This window comes from Podarcis gaigeae, assembly GCF_964106915.1.
Source record: "Podarcis gaigeae genome assembly, chromosome: 13".
NCBI classification, from domain to species: Eukaryota; Metazoa; Chordata; class Lepidosauria; order Squamata; family Lacertidae; genus Podarcis; species Podarcis gaigeae.
This window is the reverse complement of record NC_139689.1, coordinates 2,920,533-2,935,027: the sequence shown is the minus strand read 5'-3', so window position 1 is coordinate 2,935,027 and position 14,495 is coordinate 2,920,533. Positions and strand designations below refer to the sequence as shown.

The 14,495-nt window shown below is 51.3% G+C and overlaps 1 protein-coding gene across 2 annotated transcripts in view; it reads left to right on the top strand.

Moving 5' to 3' along the window:
- Positions 1-14,495, top strand: part of SENP3 (SUMO specific peptidase 3) — a 150,996-nt gene that overhangs the window by 2,496 nt on the left and 134,005 nt on the right. For both annotated transcript variants that reach the window (XM_083706727.1, XM_083706726.1), the window contains exons 2-4: positions 1,492-2,495; positions 7,399-7,686; positions 11,980-12,091. In XM_083706727.1, the coding sequence (XP_083562853.1) occupies positions 1,505-2,495; positions 7,399-7,686; positions 11,980-12,091 (1,391 nt within the window). In that variant the 5' untranslated portion in view covers positions 1,492-1,504. The remainder of the gene's footprint in view (positions 1-1,491; positions 2,496-7,398; positions 7,687-11,979; positions 12,092-14,495) is intronic.

Here is a 14,495-nt window from a genome sequence, read left to right as displayed (position 1 = left end):
GTATGTGCTACGTGAAGAAGTCCTTTCTCTTATCTGACCTGTAACTAAGTGAATAATGAGGTAGTGGCCCCCTTGCCTGAGGCTGGGGGGGGTGGCAGGGGGAGGGTGGCATTCATTGAGCCAGAAAGCCTATCCAAATTTTGCTGCTAGCTCCTACATGTTCAGATAGTTCAGTTGAGCTTCCAGCCCCGGTTTAGGGACCGTCTTGTTCAGCTCCCTCTTTGGCAGCAGAGTTTTCTGTCACGGGATGTAACACCCACACTGAGTGAAGCCAGCCAGGTATAATGAGCCAGCGGTTCAGTTGGCAGCGGAATGCCAGGCCATCTCAGGTGTGTGGAAAGCTTTTCTCCTAATCTGCCTGAAACATGCGAGCCTAGTTTAAAAGGAGCCAGGAATCAGTGGCCTACCCCCACTTGAGATGCAGAAGAAGAAAAATGGAGGAAAAATTCCCAAACGGTGGCTCAAACTGGAGTCACATTTTACAGATAGCTTTGTGCAAATATCTTCAGGGGCAAACGTTCTCCCTTACTTTGAAAGGGAAGAAAAGGGGCATTGAGTTATCTGAACTTTTCATTATTTATTGCATTTATATACAAAGTTTTTCTCTAAGTAGCTGAAGGTAGCATACATTGTTCACCCCATCCCTGTTGGATCATTGCAGCAGCCACTCCCCCAAAAGTCACCTTGTGAGAGCTTCATGGCTGAGTGGGAATTCGAACCCTGGTCCTTCCCAGCTCCTAGTCTTGACACTCTTGACGATAGCACCACACTGGCCCTAAAAACGTAACTGCCAGAGTACACCAGGATGGGATTCGAACCCGCGCTCGCAGAGCCCAGTCCACTGCCTTAACCACTCAGCCACCATGTGTGCAGAAAGGGTAGTCTTGGAGGTACGCAGTCCAGCTTCCGACGTGCTGTGACGTTTGTGGTTTTTCTTAAACGCATTAAAGCACTGTCTAGTCTTCATGGATGCAAAGATATTTGGAAAGGTTGCTTGAAGGCAAGCGGGAAGAGCCAGGCAGGAACTGGGTCTTACGTCCACCTAAGTATTTCTGCGTTCTGTACAATGTCTCCTCCCTGTGCCTGACGCTAGTCGTGCACACTATGCTAAACAAGCAGCCATCTCCATAATAATAATAATTTATTATTTGTACCCCGCCCATCTGGCTGGGTCTCCCCAGCCACTCTGGGCGGCTTCCACAAATACCAAAAATACACCAAATGTCATACATTAAAAACTTCCCTGAACTTAAGATGTCTTCTGAATGTCAAGTAGTTGTTTATCTCTTTGACATCTGATGGGAGGGCTTTCCACAGGGTGGGCGCCACTACTGAGAAGGCCCTCTGCCTGGTTCCCTGTAGGTTTGCTTCTTGCAATGAGGGACCGCCAGAAGGCCCTCGGAGCTGAACCTCAATGTGGAAGCCCCTCCTACTCTTCTCCCATGACCCTAACGCAGCTCTTCCTTCCTTTCTCTCTTTCTCCCCCCGCAGCCGCGTCGGCACCATGAAGGAAATGTTTCAAGACGAGAAGTATTGGGGGGGCCCGTCCCCCAGCCTCCGCGGCCCCACGGGGCACCGGGACAAGCTGTGCCGCCCCTCCCAGGAGTGGGGTGAGCCGGAGCGCAAGCACGGCGGCTGCTTCGAGGGGAACCGGCGCCTGGCCTACGCGAAGAAGCAGCCCCTGGGCTTCAGCCCCTCGTCCTCCGCCAGCGAGGAGGAAGAAGGGAGGTGGGACCTCCCCTGCATGTCCGGCTGGGAGGTGGCCAGCGTGGGCCCCTCCCACCCAGCCCAGAGCAAGGCCGGCAGGGCGAAGGTCCCCCGGAGCGGGGGCCGGGCCTGGCCCTTCGACGTGGCCGCGGGGGCCGGCTCCCGGAGGCGCCCACAGCTTCTGGGGGCGCCAAGGTCACGCTGCTTCCGTCGCCAGCGCCGGCGTGCCCTGCGGGCCTTCCGCATGCTCCTCTACGCCAAGAGCTCCTCCCTGGCTTTCCATTGGAAGCTGTGGGGCAAGATGGCCTCCAGGGGGCGCCGGCGGGGAGGGGGAGCAGCGGGGGCAAAGCGCGCCCGGTCGTCCCTGTCCCTCTCGCCCGGATCCCAGCCCGACGACGACCACCTCCCCCTCTACAAGAAAAGCTGCCCCTTGCGGGAGGAGGACTGCCGGGGCGGGGCCAAGCGCAGGCCCCGCCCCGCCCGCTTCAAGCCCCGCCCTCCCGAGCCCCACCTGGACTACGACTTCGACGGGGCTTTCCCTGCGTCGTCGTCGTCCTCGCCCCCTCCGGCCTCTTCGCGCCTCAGCCTGCTGGGGGCCCTGATGGACGACGCCTCGCCCTACCCTCAGTATGTGGAGCTGCAGAGGGTCAGCTTCGACAAAGACTCCGGAGCCGCCGAGCTGGAGGAGGAAGCCGCCGGCCTGCTCAAGTACCCTGGCGGAGGGGCCCACGCCTCCCCCAGGACTAGAAAGGGCGGAGAGGCGGAGCACAGCCTGGATGGAGACGGAGGTAAAGCTCACGTTTAACTGCTGCCCTTCGACGCCTCCTGGTGTTGGTGGTGGCTAGCTAATAGCTAGCGCTGTGTGGATTATGTGTAGCATGCTGCGTTTCTTGTTTATTCGTGTATTTATTTGGCACGTCGGCACCCCGCTCCTCGGCCAAAAAAGACTCCCAGAGCAGTTTACGCACAATCGGAATGAGACCATCCCTACCCGCAGGCTTAGACTCATAGCAAAAAAACACAACAACACACAAGGAAAGAGGGGCAGGGAGGGAAGAGGAAAATAAAAGCTGACTTCCCATTTCCAAATAATAATAATAATTATAATTATAATTATAATTATAATTTATTATTTGTACCCCGCCCATCTGGCTGGCTTTCCCCAGCCACTCTGGGCGGCTTCCAGCAAAGATTAAAAATACATTAGAATGTCACACATTGAAAACCTCCCTGAACAGGGCTGCCTTCAGATGTCTTCTAAATGACAGGTAGTTGTTTTTCTCTTTGACATCTGATGGGAGGGGGTTCCACAGGGCGGGAGCCACCACCGAGAAGGCCCTCTGCCTGGTTCCCTGTCACCTCACTTCTCGCAGGGAGGGAACCGCCCGAAGACCCTCGGAGCTGGACCTAAGCATCTGGGCTGAAGGATGGGGTGGAGACGCCCCACTGGCACAGCTCAGGGGCAGGAGGTGCCTGAAGGAGCTGGGAAAAGCCGATGCAAAGATCCTTCCCAGTCCCTTCTCTCCCACTGAGGCATGACTGCCGAGGGTAGGGGAAGCCTGGCAGACCTGGCCTGCCGCAGTTTTAAATAACTGCCTGTGGCTTTTTAAACTGGTGTGCCTTTCCACTGTGTCTGCCTCCGCAAGAGTGGGCTAGCATCACGGTGAAGGGTGTGAGCTGGATGGTGCCGAGTTCAAATCCTGCCCCGGCTGCTCACTAGGTGAGCCTCTGGGAACGCCGCTTGCCCCTCTGCTCCCTGTTTCCACCAGATACCGTCTTTTTCGCACCATCAGACGCACCTAGTTTTTAGAGGAGGAAAACAAGGGAAAAAATATTCTGAATCAAATGTTGAAGAGGAAGGAGTAGGGATGATTAGGCTAAGGGGCCACCAGTCCGTCCACCCCTTTGGGGAAGCTGGATCTACTGGCTGCCTAGCAGTGTTGTCCCTGCTGGGGGGATCGGAGGAGGCAGGTGAGACGAAGCAACACTCTTCAGTGAAGTGGGAGGAGGAAAGGAAGGGAGCCCCTAGGAAGCCCCTTCCTTTACTCCTCCTGCTTTGCTGAAGAAGAAGAGTTTGGATTTGATATCCCACTTTATCACTACCCAAAGGAGTCTCAAAGCGGCTAACATTCTCCTTTCCCTTCCTCCCCCACAACAATCACTCTGTGAGGTGAGTGGGGCTGAGAGACTTCAAAGAAGTGTGACTGGCCCAAGGTCCCCCAGCAGCTGCAGGTGGAGGAGTGGGGAAGCGAACCCGGTTCCCCAGATTACGAGTCTACCACTCTTAACCACTACACCACACTGGCTCTCAGTGAAGAGGTGCTGCAGTGCTCTGCTGAACCCAGCAGAGCGAGAGGGAGAGCTGCACAGCGCCTCTTGGTCTGTTGGCTTCCCAGCGAAGCAGAATGAGGGACGGAAGGGGCTCCTGTCCGTCCCTCATCGTGCTTCGCTGTGAAGGCATCAGAACAAGAGGCGTTGCGCAGCGATCCCTCTCGCTGTCCTGGCTTCTGGGATAGCTGCGCAGCCTGCATTCGCTCCATGAGACGCACACACATTTCCCCTTCCTTTTTAGGAGAAAAAAAGTGTGTCTTATAGAGCGGAAAATGCGGTGTTTATAGATGCTACGGCAGAGGAGACAATGCACATCTGTTTACACAATTGTTACGAAGACCAACAGGATGCCTGTGAATGGGGTGAAGGGGAGGCAGGTGGCATTCTGTCCCGGCCAGTTTGATGGAGAAGGGGCGTTGTCCCTCCTCTTCCTTAGGGAGGAACCAGGTGGAGAGTGCTGATGACAAGCTCTGTGGTAGCGCACCTGAACTTCCTTTCCATGGCAAAGGTTTCAGGTTCAATCTGTAGCACCTCAAATTTGGACTGGGAACGATGGCCCCCTTCAAGGCATTGCAAGGTTTTCGCAAAATCCCGCGGTTGTTGGACATAGTGATGCTAAATTCTCAAGAATAATCTTTTGGAGAATAGTCTCGATTGATGAGAATATTAGAGAATTTTCATTTAAAATAGGAGAACATTCATTTTAATGCATTGAAAATTACAGTGGTGCCTCGCAAGACGAAAAGAATCTGTTCCGCAATTCTCTTCGTCTAGCGGTTTTTTCGTCTTGCGAAGCAAGCCCATTGACAGCTTAGCGGATTAGCGCTACAGCGGTCTAGCGGCTTCTAGCGATCAGCTGTTAAGCGGCTTAGGAAAAGGCGGGGGGAGCGGAAAAAACCCATGGGAACTCGTAAGATTTTTTCGTCTTGCGAAGCAACCCCATAGGGAAATTCGTTTTGCGAAGCACCTCCAAAACGGAAAACCCTTTCGTCTAGTGGGTTTTCCGTCTTGCGAGGCGTTCATCTTGTGGGGCACCACTGTATATAATTAGTTAACGTATTTGTTCAGATGGCAACCAAAAACTGTACGGATACATCTATTCAATGGGGCAACGCAGTGAATTCACATTCTTTGATAGGCCTAAATTTGAAACGACCATCATAATATCAATCGTACCGGCTATATAAAGGTAAAGGTACCCCTGCCCGTACGGGCCAGTCGTGTCCGACTCTAGGGTTGTGCGCCCATCTCACTTAAGAGGCCGGGGGCCAGCACTGTCCGGAGACACATCCGGGTCACGTGGCCAGCGTGACGAAGCAGCTCTGGCGAGCCGGCACCAGCGCAGCACACGGAAACACCGTTTACCTTCCCGCTATAAAGCGGTACCTATTTATCTACTTGCGCTTGAGGGTGCTTTCAAACTGCTAGGTGGGCAGGAGCTGGGACCGAAAGACGGGAGCTCACCCCGCCGCGGGGATTCGAACCGCCGACCATGTGATTGGCAAGCCCTAGGTGCTAAGGTTTTACCCACAGCGCCACCCGCGTCCCCGCACCGGCTATATAAAAGAGCACAAAAATTGTAGCATTTCACGGGAAACATAGTACAGTGGGCCTACTGCAAATACTTAAGTAGTTCTAAAACTGTGGTTGTAGGCCTAAATTTGAAACGACAATATTATAGCATTAAACTTGAAATATTATTACAGTAGGCTCATAGAAGGTCTAAATTTTTATTACAGCTTGACTTATTATTTACTAGTTTTTTTAATGTGGGTTGTAAAACTGGTTCTCGCATTAGAATTTATAGTTTGTGGAGAATATTCTCCGGAGAATTTTCTAGCAGAGAATATTCTCATTCTCGAGAATATTCTCACCTCACACCACTAGTTGGACTACAAATCCCATCATCCCTAGCTAGCAGGACCAGCGGTCAGGGATGATGGGAGTCGTAGTCCATACCCAAGTCTGAGAAACACTGCTCTTGAGAGCTGCTTTCCCTAGGAGTAAATCTTATTGAGCTTAGATGGATCAGTTGTCTGAGTAATAAGGCAACTTCTTCCCTATATTCTTAAGCAGCAGGTACAGTACCAGGAATTGCTCAAGAGATCTAAGAAATCAGTGCCATTTCAGAGTTGGTGGTTAGAATCAGTGCAGCTTTGAAAAGTTCGCTCTGCCAGGGCACAAGACCAGGCAATGTGTCTGGAGGTCCTGGGCTGCCCGGACCACAAGACCCCCTCTCACTTTTCCCAGAGGAAAAGCAGAGCAAGAGATTAGCTTGGCTGCAGAAATTGCTAGAAGGAGACTCCATTTCGAATTTCTCTCTGGCATCTAAATGGCGTCCAGTTGCATCCAAACACAGATAAAAAAACACACCTGGTCTTTGATCTCAGGAACAGTCATGAGAAATTTGGTTAAGTCCTCCTCTGTTGTCTCCCACGATAGGCGGAGGCCAATCAAATCTTAAGAGGCAGCCAGCGCATAGCAAAAAGACAAAACAACAAAAATATTCCCTGTAGTAGACTATTGGAAAGTGCCCAGCATTGCCCAGGAATTCTGGGGGTGGGGAATCCTGAGATTTATAAATAGATAATATAATTTGTTAGTTTCTACAGCTGTGCATGGCACTTACCTGGAGAATAGCTGGCCAGGATCTGGTCCTGAATCAGATTCCATTACCATGGGGGCCATAGATGAGAGGTCGCCTGACCCTCAGCACTGGACAAAGGGGGCAGTAGTTGGTTTTTCTGGCCTCCCACCCCTAGTCCTGAGGTTAGAGCTCCTCTTCCTACCAAACCAGTGCACAGCCCTATTTTGCTCTATAAGACTCACTTTTTCCCTCCTAAAAAGTAAGGGGAAATGTGTGTGCGTCTTATGGAGCGAATGCAGGCTGCGCAGCTATCCCAGAAGCCAGAACAGCAAGAGGGATTGCTGCTTTCACTGCACAGCGATCCCTCTTGCTGTTCCGGCTTCTGAGATTCAGAATATTTTTTCCCTTGTTTTCCTCCTCCCAAAACTAGGTGCGTCTTGTGGTCTGGTGCGTCTTATAGAGCCAAAAATACGGTCGTTTATTTTCATATTTGGTTAGAAACGTTCCAGCCCACCATCTTGGTCGGTGATAACCTCAGAGGTGTCAAAATCGTTTGGAATCGTCTTGGTTCAAAATGGGTTGGGGCAATGTCCAAACACTGATGAGAACAGTCTCCCCCGCCTCGTTGCTCCAAGCTTGGCGGCGATATCTCACGAGACGGGTGGAGAAACCGCTTTCCGAAATGTGTAGTAGTTTTGGGGGGGTGCTGCTACTAACGTATGTGGGTCCCTGCGAGGCCTCTGAAACCCTCCCGCCTCTCTCTCGCGCTGCAGGCCCCATGGACGCCCTCCCCAACGGCTTTGCCTCCCTCACTCCCGACGGCGACCTCTGCTCCCTCCCCGGAGTCACGGACGCCACCATCCTCATCAGCAACGTCTGTAGCATCGGGGGCCACGCGGCAGAGGAGCTCTTCCAGGGGCCCCGGGACAAAGACAGGCTGCTGGATCCTTCTGGGATCAGGCTCGAAGGCGACCTGGCCACCGAAGGCAGCCAAGAGAGGCCCGGCGAGAAGGCAGCACAGCACAGCCCCCTGAGAGAAGAACACATCACGTGTGTCCACAGTAAGGAGAGGGGGCCGAAATGCGTGGGTGGGCAAGCAGATGAAACAGTCCCCTCCTTCTCCCCCCCACATGGGATCTTCAAGGCTATTGTCCCTAGACTGTCTTGGACGGTGGTGGTTGCTTCGATCTGGCTTCAGGCCCAGCTGGAGGAGGGAAACAGCCTTGGGTGCTCCGGGAGCCGTGGGGGAGTCCTGTCTGGTTAGTTTCCTTGGGCCTCTTAGCAGCATTCGCTACCCTCGGCTACGATACGATATGATAATCTTTATTGTCATTGTCCCATACAGAACAACGAAATTGAAAATCTGCATCAGACATTCAAAAACCAACAAGCCTGCTATCCCAGCCTGGTTAGCCCCCTAAAATCTCTGATACCCCTTGTCAGAGCTGCCCGAGGTCCCAGCTCACAAAGGACCAACGCCAGTTCGTTGTTATATACAAAAGTCTTTATTGAAGTTCAGTTTCGATTTCAAAGCTGCGGCGCGCAGCTCTACGTCTCAAACTCTAGACCGCTGAAGCTCCGTCGGAATCTCCTCCCCCCAGACACCAGTTTAAGACTCTAGCCTTGCTCCACCTCTTCCTTTGCTCTTTCCTCCTCTGGGCCCGCCTGTCCGCTGGGGTCTCCCCCTTTCTAGACTCTTCTGACGCTGAGTCCCCTGAGTCTTCCCCCTCCCTCCGGCGGGCTTTAGGACCTGGTTCCCAATCCGGGTTTCCTGCTGTGCCGAGCGCCTGTACATTTGAACTTGGCGCGCGCGCCCAGCCGGCAACCTTTCTCCTGACCGTTACACTGCTCCTGTCACTGCTTCCCCCTTCGGAGAGGCTAGCTGGGCCTGACCTCCCCTCCGTTCCCTCACTCTGTGATGGAGGCGTGGCCAGCCCTGATTCATCTTCTCTCCCTGCTGGAGGAGAAGCTGGCCCTGATACATGGGACTCTTCCCCCCCACTACGCTCTGGTGGAGGAGCTGGTCCTGATCTCCCGCTGCTGCTTTGGGAGTGCCCGCTGGCCCCTTGCTTCTGGTGTGTCCCCCCTGGGACCCCCCTTGCCCTGGTCATCGGCGCCCCCCTCTGGGAATCTTCTGAATCGCGGGAGAAGCTCATGGAATCTCTCGGGCTACTTTCATACTCCCCTACGCTGCCCTCCGATTCTTCCCCTTCGCTCTCCATTTCCTCTCTCCCCTGTGCCTCTGCTCCTGAGCCCCTGACACCCCTTAATTAAATACAATATACTCCCATAGAGACTAGCTTACACTGCGTTTAAAACCAAAATCGCATTTGGATAGAAACTGTTTCTCCTGCGGCTAGTCCTAGTCTCAATAACCCTTTACAGTGTTGCCTCGCAAGACGAAAATAATCCATTCCGCGAGTCTCTTCGTCTAGCGATTTTTTCGTCTTGCGAAGCAACCCTATTAGCGGCTTAGCGGCTTAGAAAAAGGGGGGAGTGAAAAAAATTGCAAGACTCGCAATTTCCATAGGGAAATTCGTCTTGCGAATCGCATCGAAAAACGGAAAACCCTTTCGTCTAGCGGGCTTTTCGTCTTGCGAGGCATTCGTCTTGCGGGACACCACTGTACCTTCTTCCAGAAGGCAGAATCTGAAAGAGATCATTTCCGGGGTGCGCACTATCCTGCACTATCTCTGCAGCTTTCTTCCTCCTGGGGGAAAAGCCCCCAAGAGCCGCACACCTGCTCCACACAGCTCTTTAAAGGGAGCGCTGAGCAGAGCCTCCCACCTGCATTCGCTCCATAAGATGCACACACATTTCCCCTTACTTTTTAGGAGGGGGAAAGTGTGTCTTGTAGAGCGAAAAATACGGTAATATAAAGAACAGGATTGTGTATTTAGGACTTCCCCTGGCCCCATCTGATCTCCTTCCCCAGCAGCTCACTGCCTGCTTTATCATGATATGGTGAAGGCAACAACTTTCCCCCACAAAAAAAGCACGTAGAACTACAGAAGGAAGCTGGAAGAGGAAAGCATGCTCCCTCTTTCTCTTCCTCCCACTTCCTCCTTCAGCTTTCCAAGGCTTGGAAGAGAACCCAAGAACAGGAACCTCAGTGGCCAAGAGGGTAGAGGGGGAGTAATCTGGAGGAATGGGAAGAGAGGCAGAAAATGAGGAAGGCATGGAAGTCAGAGAAGGGGGAGAGTGCAAAAGGGAACTCTCTTTATCTCACACACAAACAATTTCCTTTAAAATGGATGCTCTTAAAATTGCACCCACACATATACACACCCCTCAGTGGCTTCTCTGCTTCCCATCCAAATCACAGATCAAATCTATCTCCATTGATGGAACACTACAGATCACAGCTTCAGGGCTTTTTAGCTTTAAAAATGGCAAAGGGACCCCGGACCGTTAGGTCCAGTCGTGACAGACTCTGGGGTTGCGGAGCTCATCTCGCTTTACTGGCCGAGGGAGCCGGCATCCAGCCTCCGGGTCATGTGGCCAGCATGACTAAGCTGCTTCTGGCGAAACCAGAGCAGTGCATGGAAACGCCGTTTACCTTCCCGCCGGAGCGGTACCTATATATCTACTTGCACTGGTGTGCTTTCGAACTGCTAGGTTGGCAGGAGCAGGGACCGAGCAACGGGAGCTCACCCCATCATTGCGGGGATTTGAACCGCCGACCTTCTGATCGGCAAATCCTAGGCTCTGTGGTTTAAACCACAGCGCCACCCGCATCCCTGTGTTTAGCTTCAGCATAATGCAAAAACACGGCTCCAAGGGGCTCAAAATTATTTTCAAGGGATCCCCCGCTAAACAACCAATTCCTGGGTCACCTCTCATGCCCACAGCTGTCTTCCATTGTTTATTGGTGGTTCTGCTCTCCTCGGGTTAAATAATAATATAGTCCTGAAGTTTCATGAGGATCTGTGCATTGGATCTGTGCATTGGACCAGGGCTGAATCTGTAGTTTTGTTCCCTGTGCGGACTACAACGTCCACTCTAATTTGATGGCGTGTAAAACGGGACAGCTAAAATGAAGTCCTTCATGCAACACAGTCGAACGGTGGAATCCTCTCCCCCAGGAAGGAGGGATGGCCAGCAATGTGGATGGATTTCTAAGAGGTCTAGACAAATCCATGGAGGAGGAGAGAGCTATCAATGGCTGCTAGCCAGGATGGCTGTGTCTCTGCCTCCACAGCTGGAGGAAGTGATGCTTCCGAAGGCCTGTTGCCGGAAAACGCAAGAGGGGAGACTTGCTCTTGGGGTCGTATCCTGCTTACAGGTTTCCCACTGGGGCATCTGAGTGGCCGCTGTGAGAACAGGATGCCGGGCTGAAGGACCATTGGCCTGATTCAGCAGGGCTCTTACGTAAAACACAAATTAATTTCTTTTATCTGCGCCATAAAATTTACAGACTGCTGGATGGTAAAAAAGGAAAACAGCCCGCCAGGAACAGCCCTCAGAGTGGTTTACGAAAAAAAGAAATTTATTGATAAGAAAAATAAGCAATGATAATTTAAAATCAAAGCACACAGAAAGTAATTGAATCACAAATCTACAATAATAGAATATGGTGTCGGGATTTGGAATTCAAGAGGTTCCGTTTTAATTCTGCTGGACATGACCTCATAGCGGGACATTCACACACACACACACACACACACACACACAGCCCTGTCTCCCATCCACAGAGAGCCTTGTTGTGGTTGTTGTTGTTGTTTAGTCGTGTCCGACTTCGTGACCCCCTGGACCAGAGCACGCCAGGCCCTCCTGTCTTCCACTGCCTCCCGCAGTTTGGCCAAACTCATGCTGGTAGCTTTGAGAACACTGTCCCACCATCTCGTCCTCCTTCGTCCCCTTCTCCTTGCGCCCTCCATCTTTCCCAACATCAGGGTCTTTTCCAGGGAGTCTTCTCTTCTCATGAGGCGGCCAAAGTCTTGGAGCCTCAGCTTCAGGATCTGTCCTTCCAGTGTGCACTCAGGGCTGATTTCCTTCAGAATGGAGAGGTTGGATCTTCTTGCAGTCCATGGGACTCTCCAGAGTCTCCTCCAGCACCAGAATTCAAAACATCAATTCTTGGGCCATCAGCCTTCTATAGGGTCCAGCTCTCACTTCCATACATCACTACTGGGAAAACCAGAGCTTTTTACTATACGGACCTTTGTTGGCAAGGTGACAGAGAGCCTACTTCCTTTTAATATTGAAAATTGGCTTCTGCACCTCCAGGCTGTTCTCAGGGGCGCCCAAGCAGTGCCCATCCATCCCTCCCCACAATAAACTCAGTGGCTTGGCTCCCTTAAGCCTGCCAGACTCCCGTGGCTTCAGGTTTCTCCTCCTGTCCTTTCTGCCAGACATCCTCGACGAGTTCCTGCAGACATACGGCAGTCTCATCCCCATCAGCGTGGACGAAGTCGTGGAGAAGCTAGAGGACATCTTCCAGCAGGAGTTCTCTACGCCCCAGAGGTAGGGCCTCTCTTCCCGCTCGGGGGAATTCGACTCCTTCCCCTTCCACTCTGTCTCCAGGTGTGCTGGTCCCGGGGGGGGGGGGTACCGTGAGGCGTGGTCAAAGTCCGGTCCTGGGCCGAGGGTCTGGAGACTGTCCACCAAGGGGGAAGCGGAGCCCAAAGCAAGATAAATAATTAGGATAAAAACAAAGACGGAAAGGATTTGCTGAAATATCTAATTGAACTAGAATACAAAAAAGGGAGGTGTGAGGAGGTCAAGGAAACAAGCAAATGGAAAATAAGTTATGGGAAGCTTTGATTTGTTTGTTTCCTTTCCTTTTTTCTTTTTTTTCTTAATTGTTTGTATTTTTCTGGGTTTTTTTTTAAAAAATTATTTTTTGCTTGTCTGTATTCCTGGTGATGTATTGTCTTGTTTTTTCTTGCTTAATCTAGTGTTTTCTTTTGTAATTTTTAAAAGTGGAATAAATATTATTTTTAAAAAATAAATAATAAAAAAGCAAGAAGCCGGGCATGGCCGGGAACTCCGGGAAAACAGGTCTGGGTGCTGGCAGAAACAGGTTTCCAACGTCGTTGCTCCCACAACCTGGGACTGGGCTGACTGGCCTTTATCCCCTCTGAGGTCAGGGGCGGTCCCGGCCCACCGGTGACCCGCCTCTCCTGGCCTGGAGGTGAGCACTCCTCCTGGGAGAAACCAGTTCCCTCCGCCTCTCTGCCCTGAGCCTCTGCAGCTCAGGAGAGGCTGGAGGGTTACTGGACCCAGGGGGAGACTCGCCTTCCCCTGACAGGGCTGGGAGAGGAGCACCTGCAGGCAGTGGATCCTCAAATCACCTCCGGAGCCAGAGTGGATTCATCTGGTGTCTGCTCCTGAGGATCCGGCACAGGTGCAGGCCCTTCAGACTCAAGCCCCTGCCCCAGCTCAGCCGGCCCTGGAGGCGGGGACTCCTGTGCAGGCTGGGACTCCTCAGGTTCAGCTTCTGAATCAGATTCCCAGGCCATCACACCAGGCAGGGGAGTAGCAGAGAGAGCTGGGTGAGGGCACCCAGTCTCCAGAAATCGAGGCTCCACGTGGCTTTAAAGCTGAGTGTGAGGGGCTCGATCAGGAGGCCTGGGTTGTTTCTTTCAGGCCTGGGGCTAAGGTGGGCACCTGATGCCCAGGGCTTAGTAATTTTACAGACCCGACTTCCTGGTTTGGCTTCGGTTAAGACTCTGCTTTGTTTACAACATGACTGCATCTTACAAGGGTTAGGGAACGCACATGAATATTGCGTGCAGTGGTACCTTGGTTCTCAAACTTGATCCGTTCTGGAAGACCGTTCCAAAACCAAAGCGTTCCAAAACCAAGGCGCACTTTCTCATAGAAAGTAATGCAAAACGGACCAATCCGTTCCAGGCTTTTAAAAACAGCCCCTAAAACAGCAGTTTAGCATGAATTTTACTATCTAACAAGACCATTGATCCATAAAGTGAAAGCAATAATCGATGCACTGTACAGTGGTACCTCGGGTTACATACATTTCAGGTTACAGGCTCCGCTAACTCAGAAATAGTACCTCAGGTTAAGAACTTTGTTTCAGAATGAGAACAGAAATCGTGCTACGGCGGCAGCAGGAGGCCCCATCAGCTAAAGTGGTGCTTCAGGTTAAGAACAGTTTCAGGTTAAGAATGGACCTCCGGAACGAGTTAAGTATTTAACCCGAGGTACCACTGTACTATAAAATGAATAAGGCAGTATTGTGGATGATAAAAATTAAAACTAATTTTTTTTCTTACCTTCGCTGATAATAGTAATTGTTTGGGGGGCTTTTATCCATTTCCGCAGTCACACAATCAATCAATCTATCAATCAATCAATCAATCAATCAGTAGCTGAACTGGGTTTCACACAGTCGCAAAAACAAATTAACCGAAAAAGTCTCAAAAACGCAAAAGAAATAGCAAAAACAAAAGCGCCAAACTTAATTTGTTCTGGAAGTCCGTTTGACTTCCGAAATGTTCAAAAACCAAGGCGCAGCTTCTAATTGGTGCAGGCACCCCGGAAACAATAGCCAACTACCGTATTGGATGTTCAGCTTCCGAAAAATGTTCGAAAACTGGAACACTTCCTTCTGGGTTTTTGGCGCGCTTTCCCATAGAAGAATAATTATAATAATAATATCTTTATTGTCATTGCAAAATGAAATGCAAAATGGATCAATCCGTTCCAGGCTTTTAAAAACAGCCCCTAAAACAGCAGTTTAGCATGAATTTTACTATCTAACAAGACCATTGATCCATAAAACAAAAGCAATAATCCATACACTGTACTATAAAATGAATAAGGCAGTATTGTAGATGATAAAAATTAAAACTTCCGTCTGGGTTAAATTAAAATTTCCTTCTGGGTTTTTGGCGTTTGAGAACTT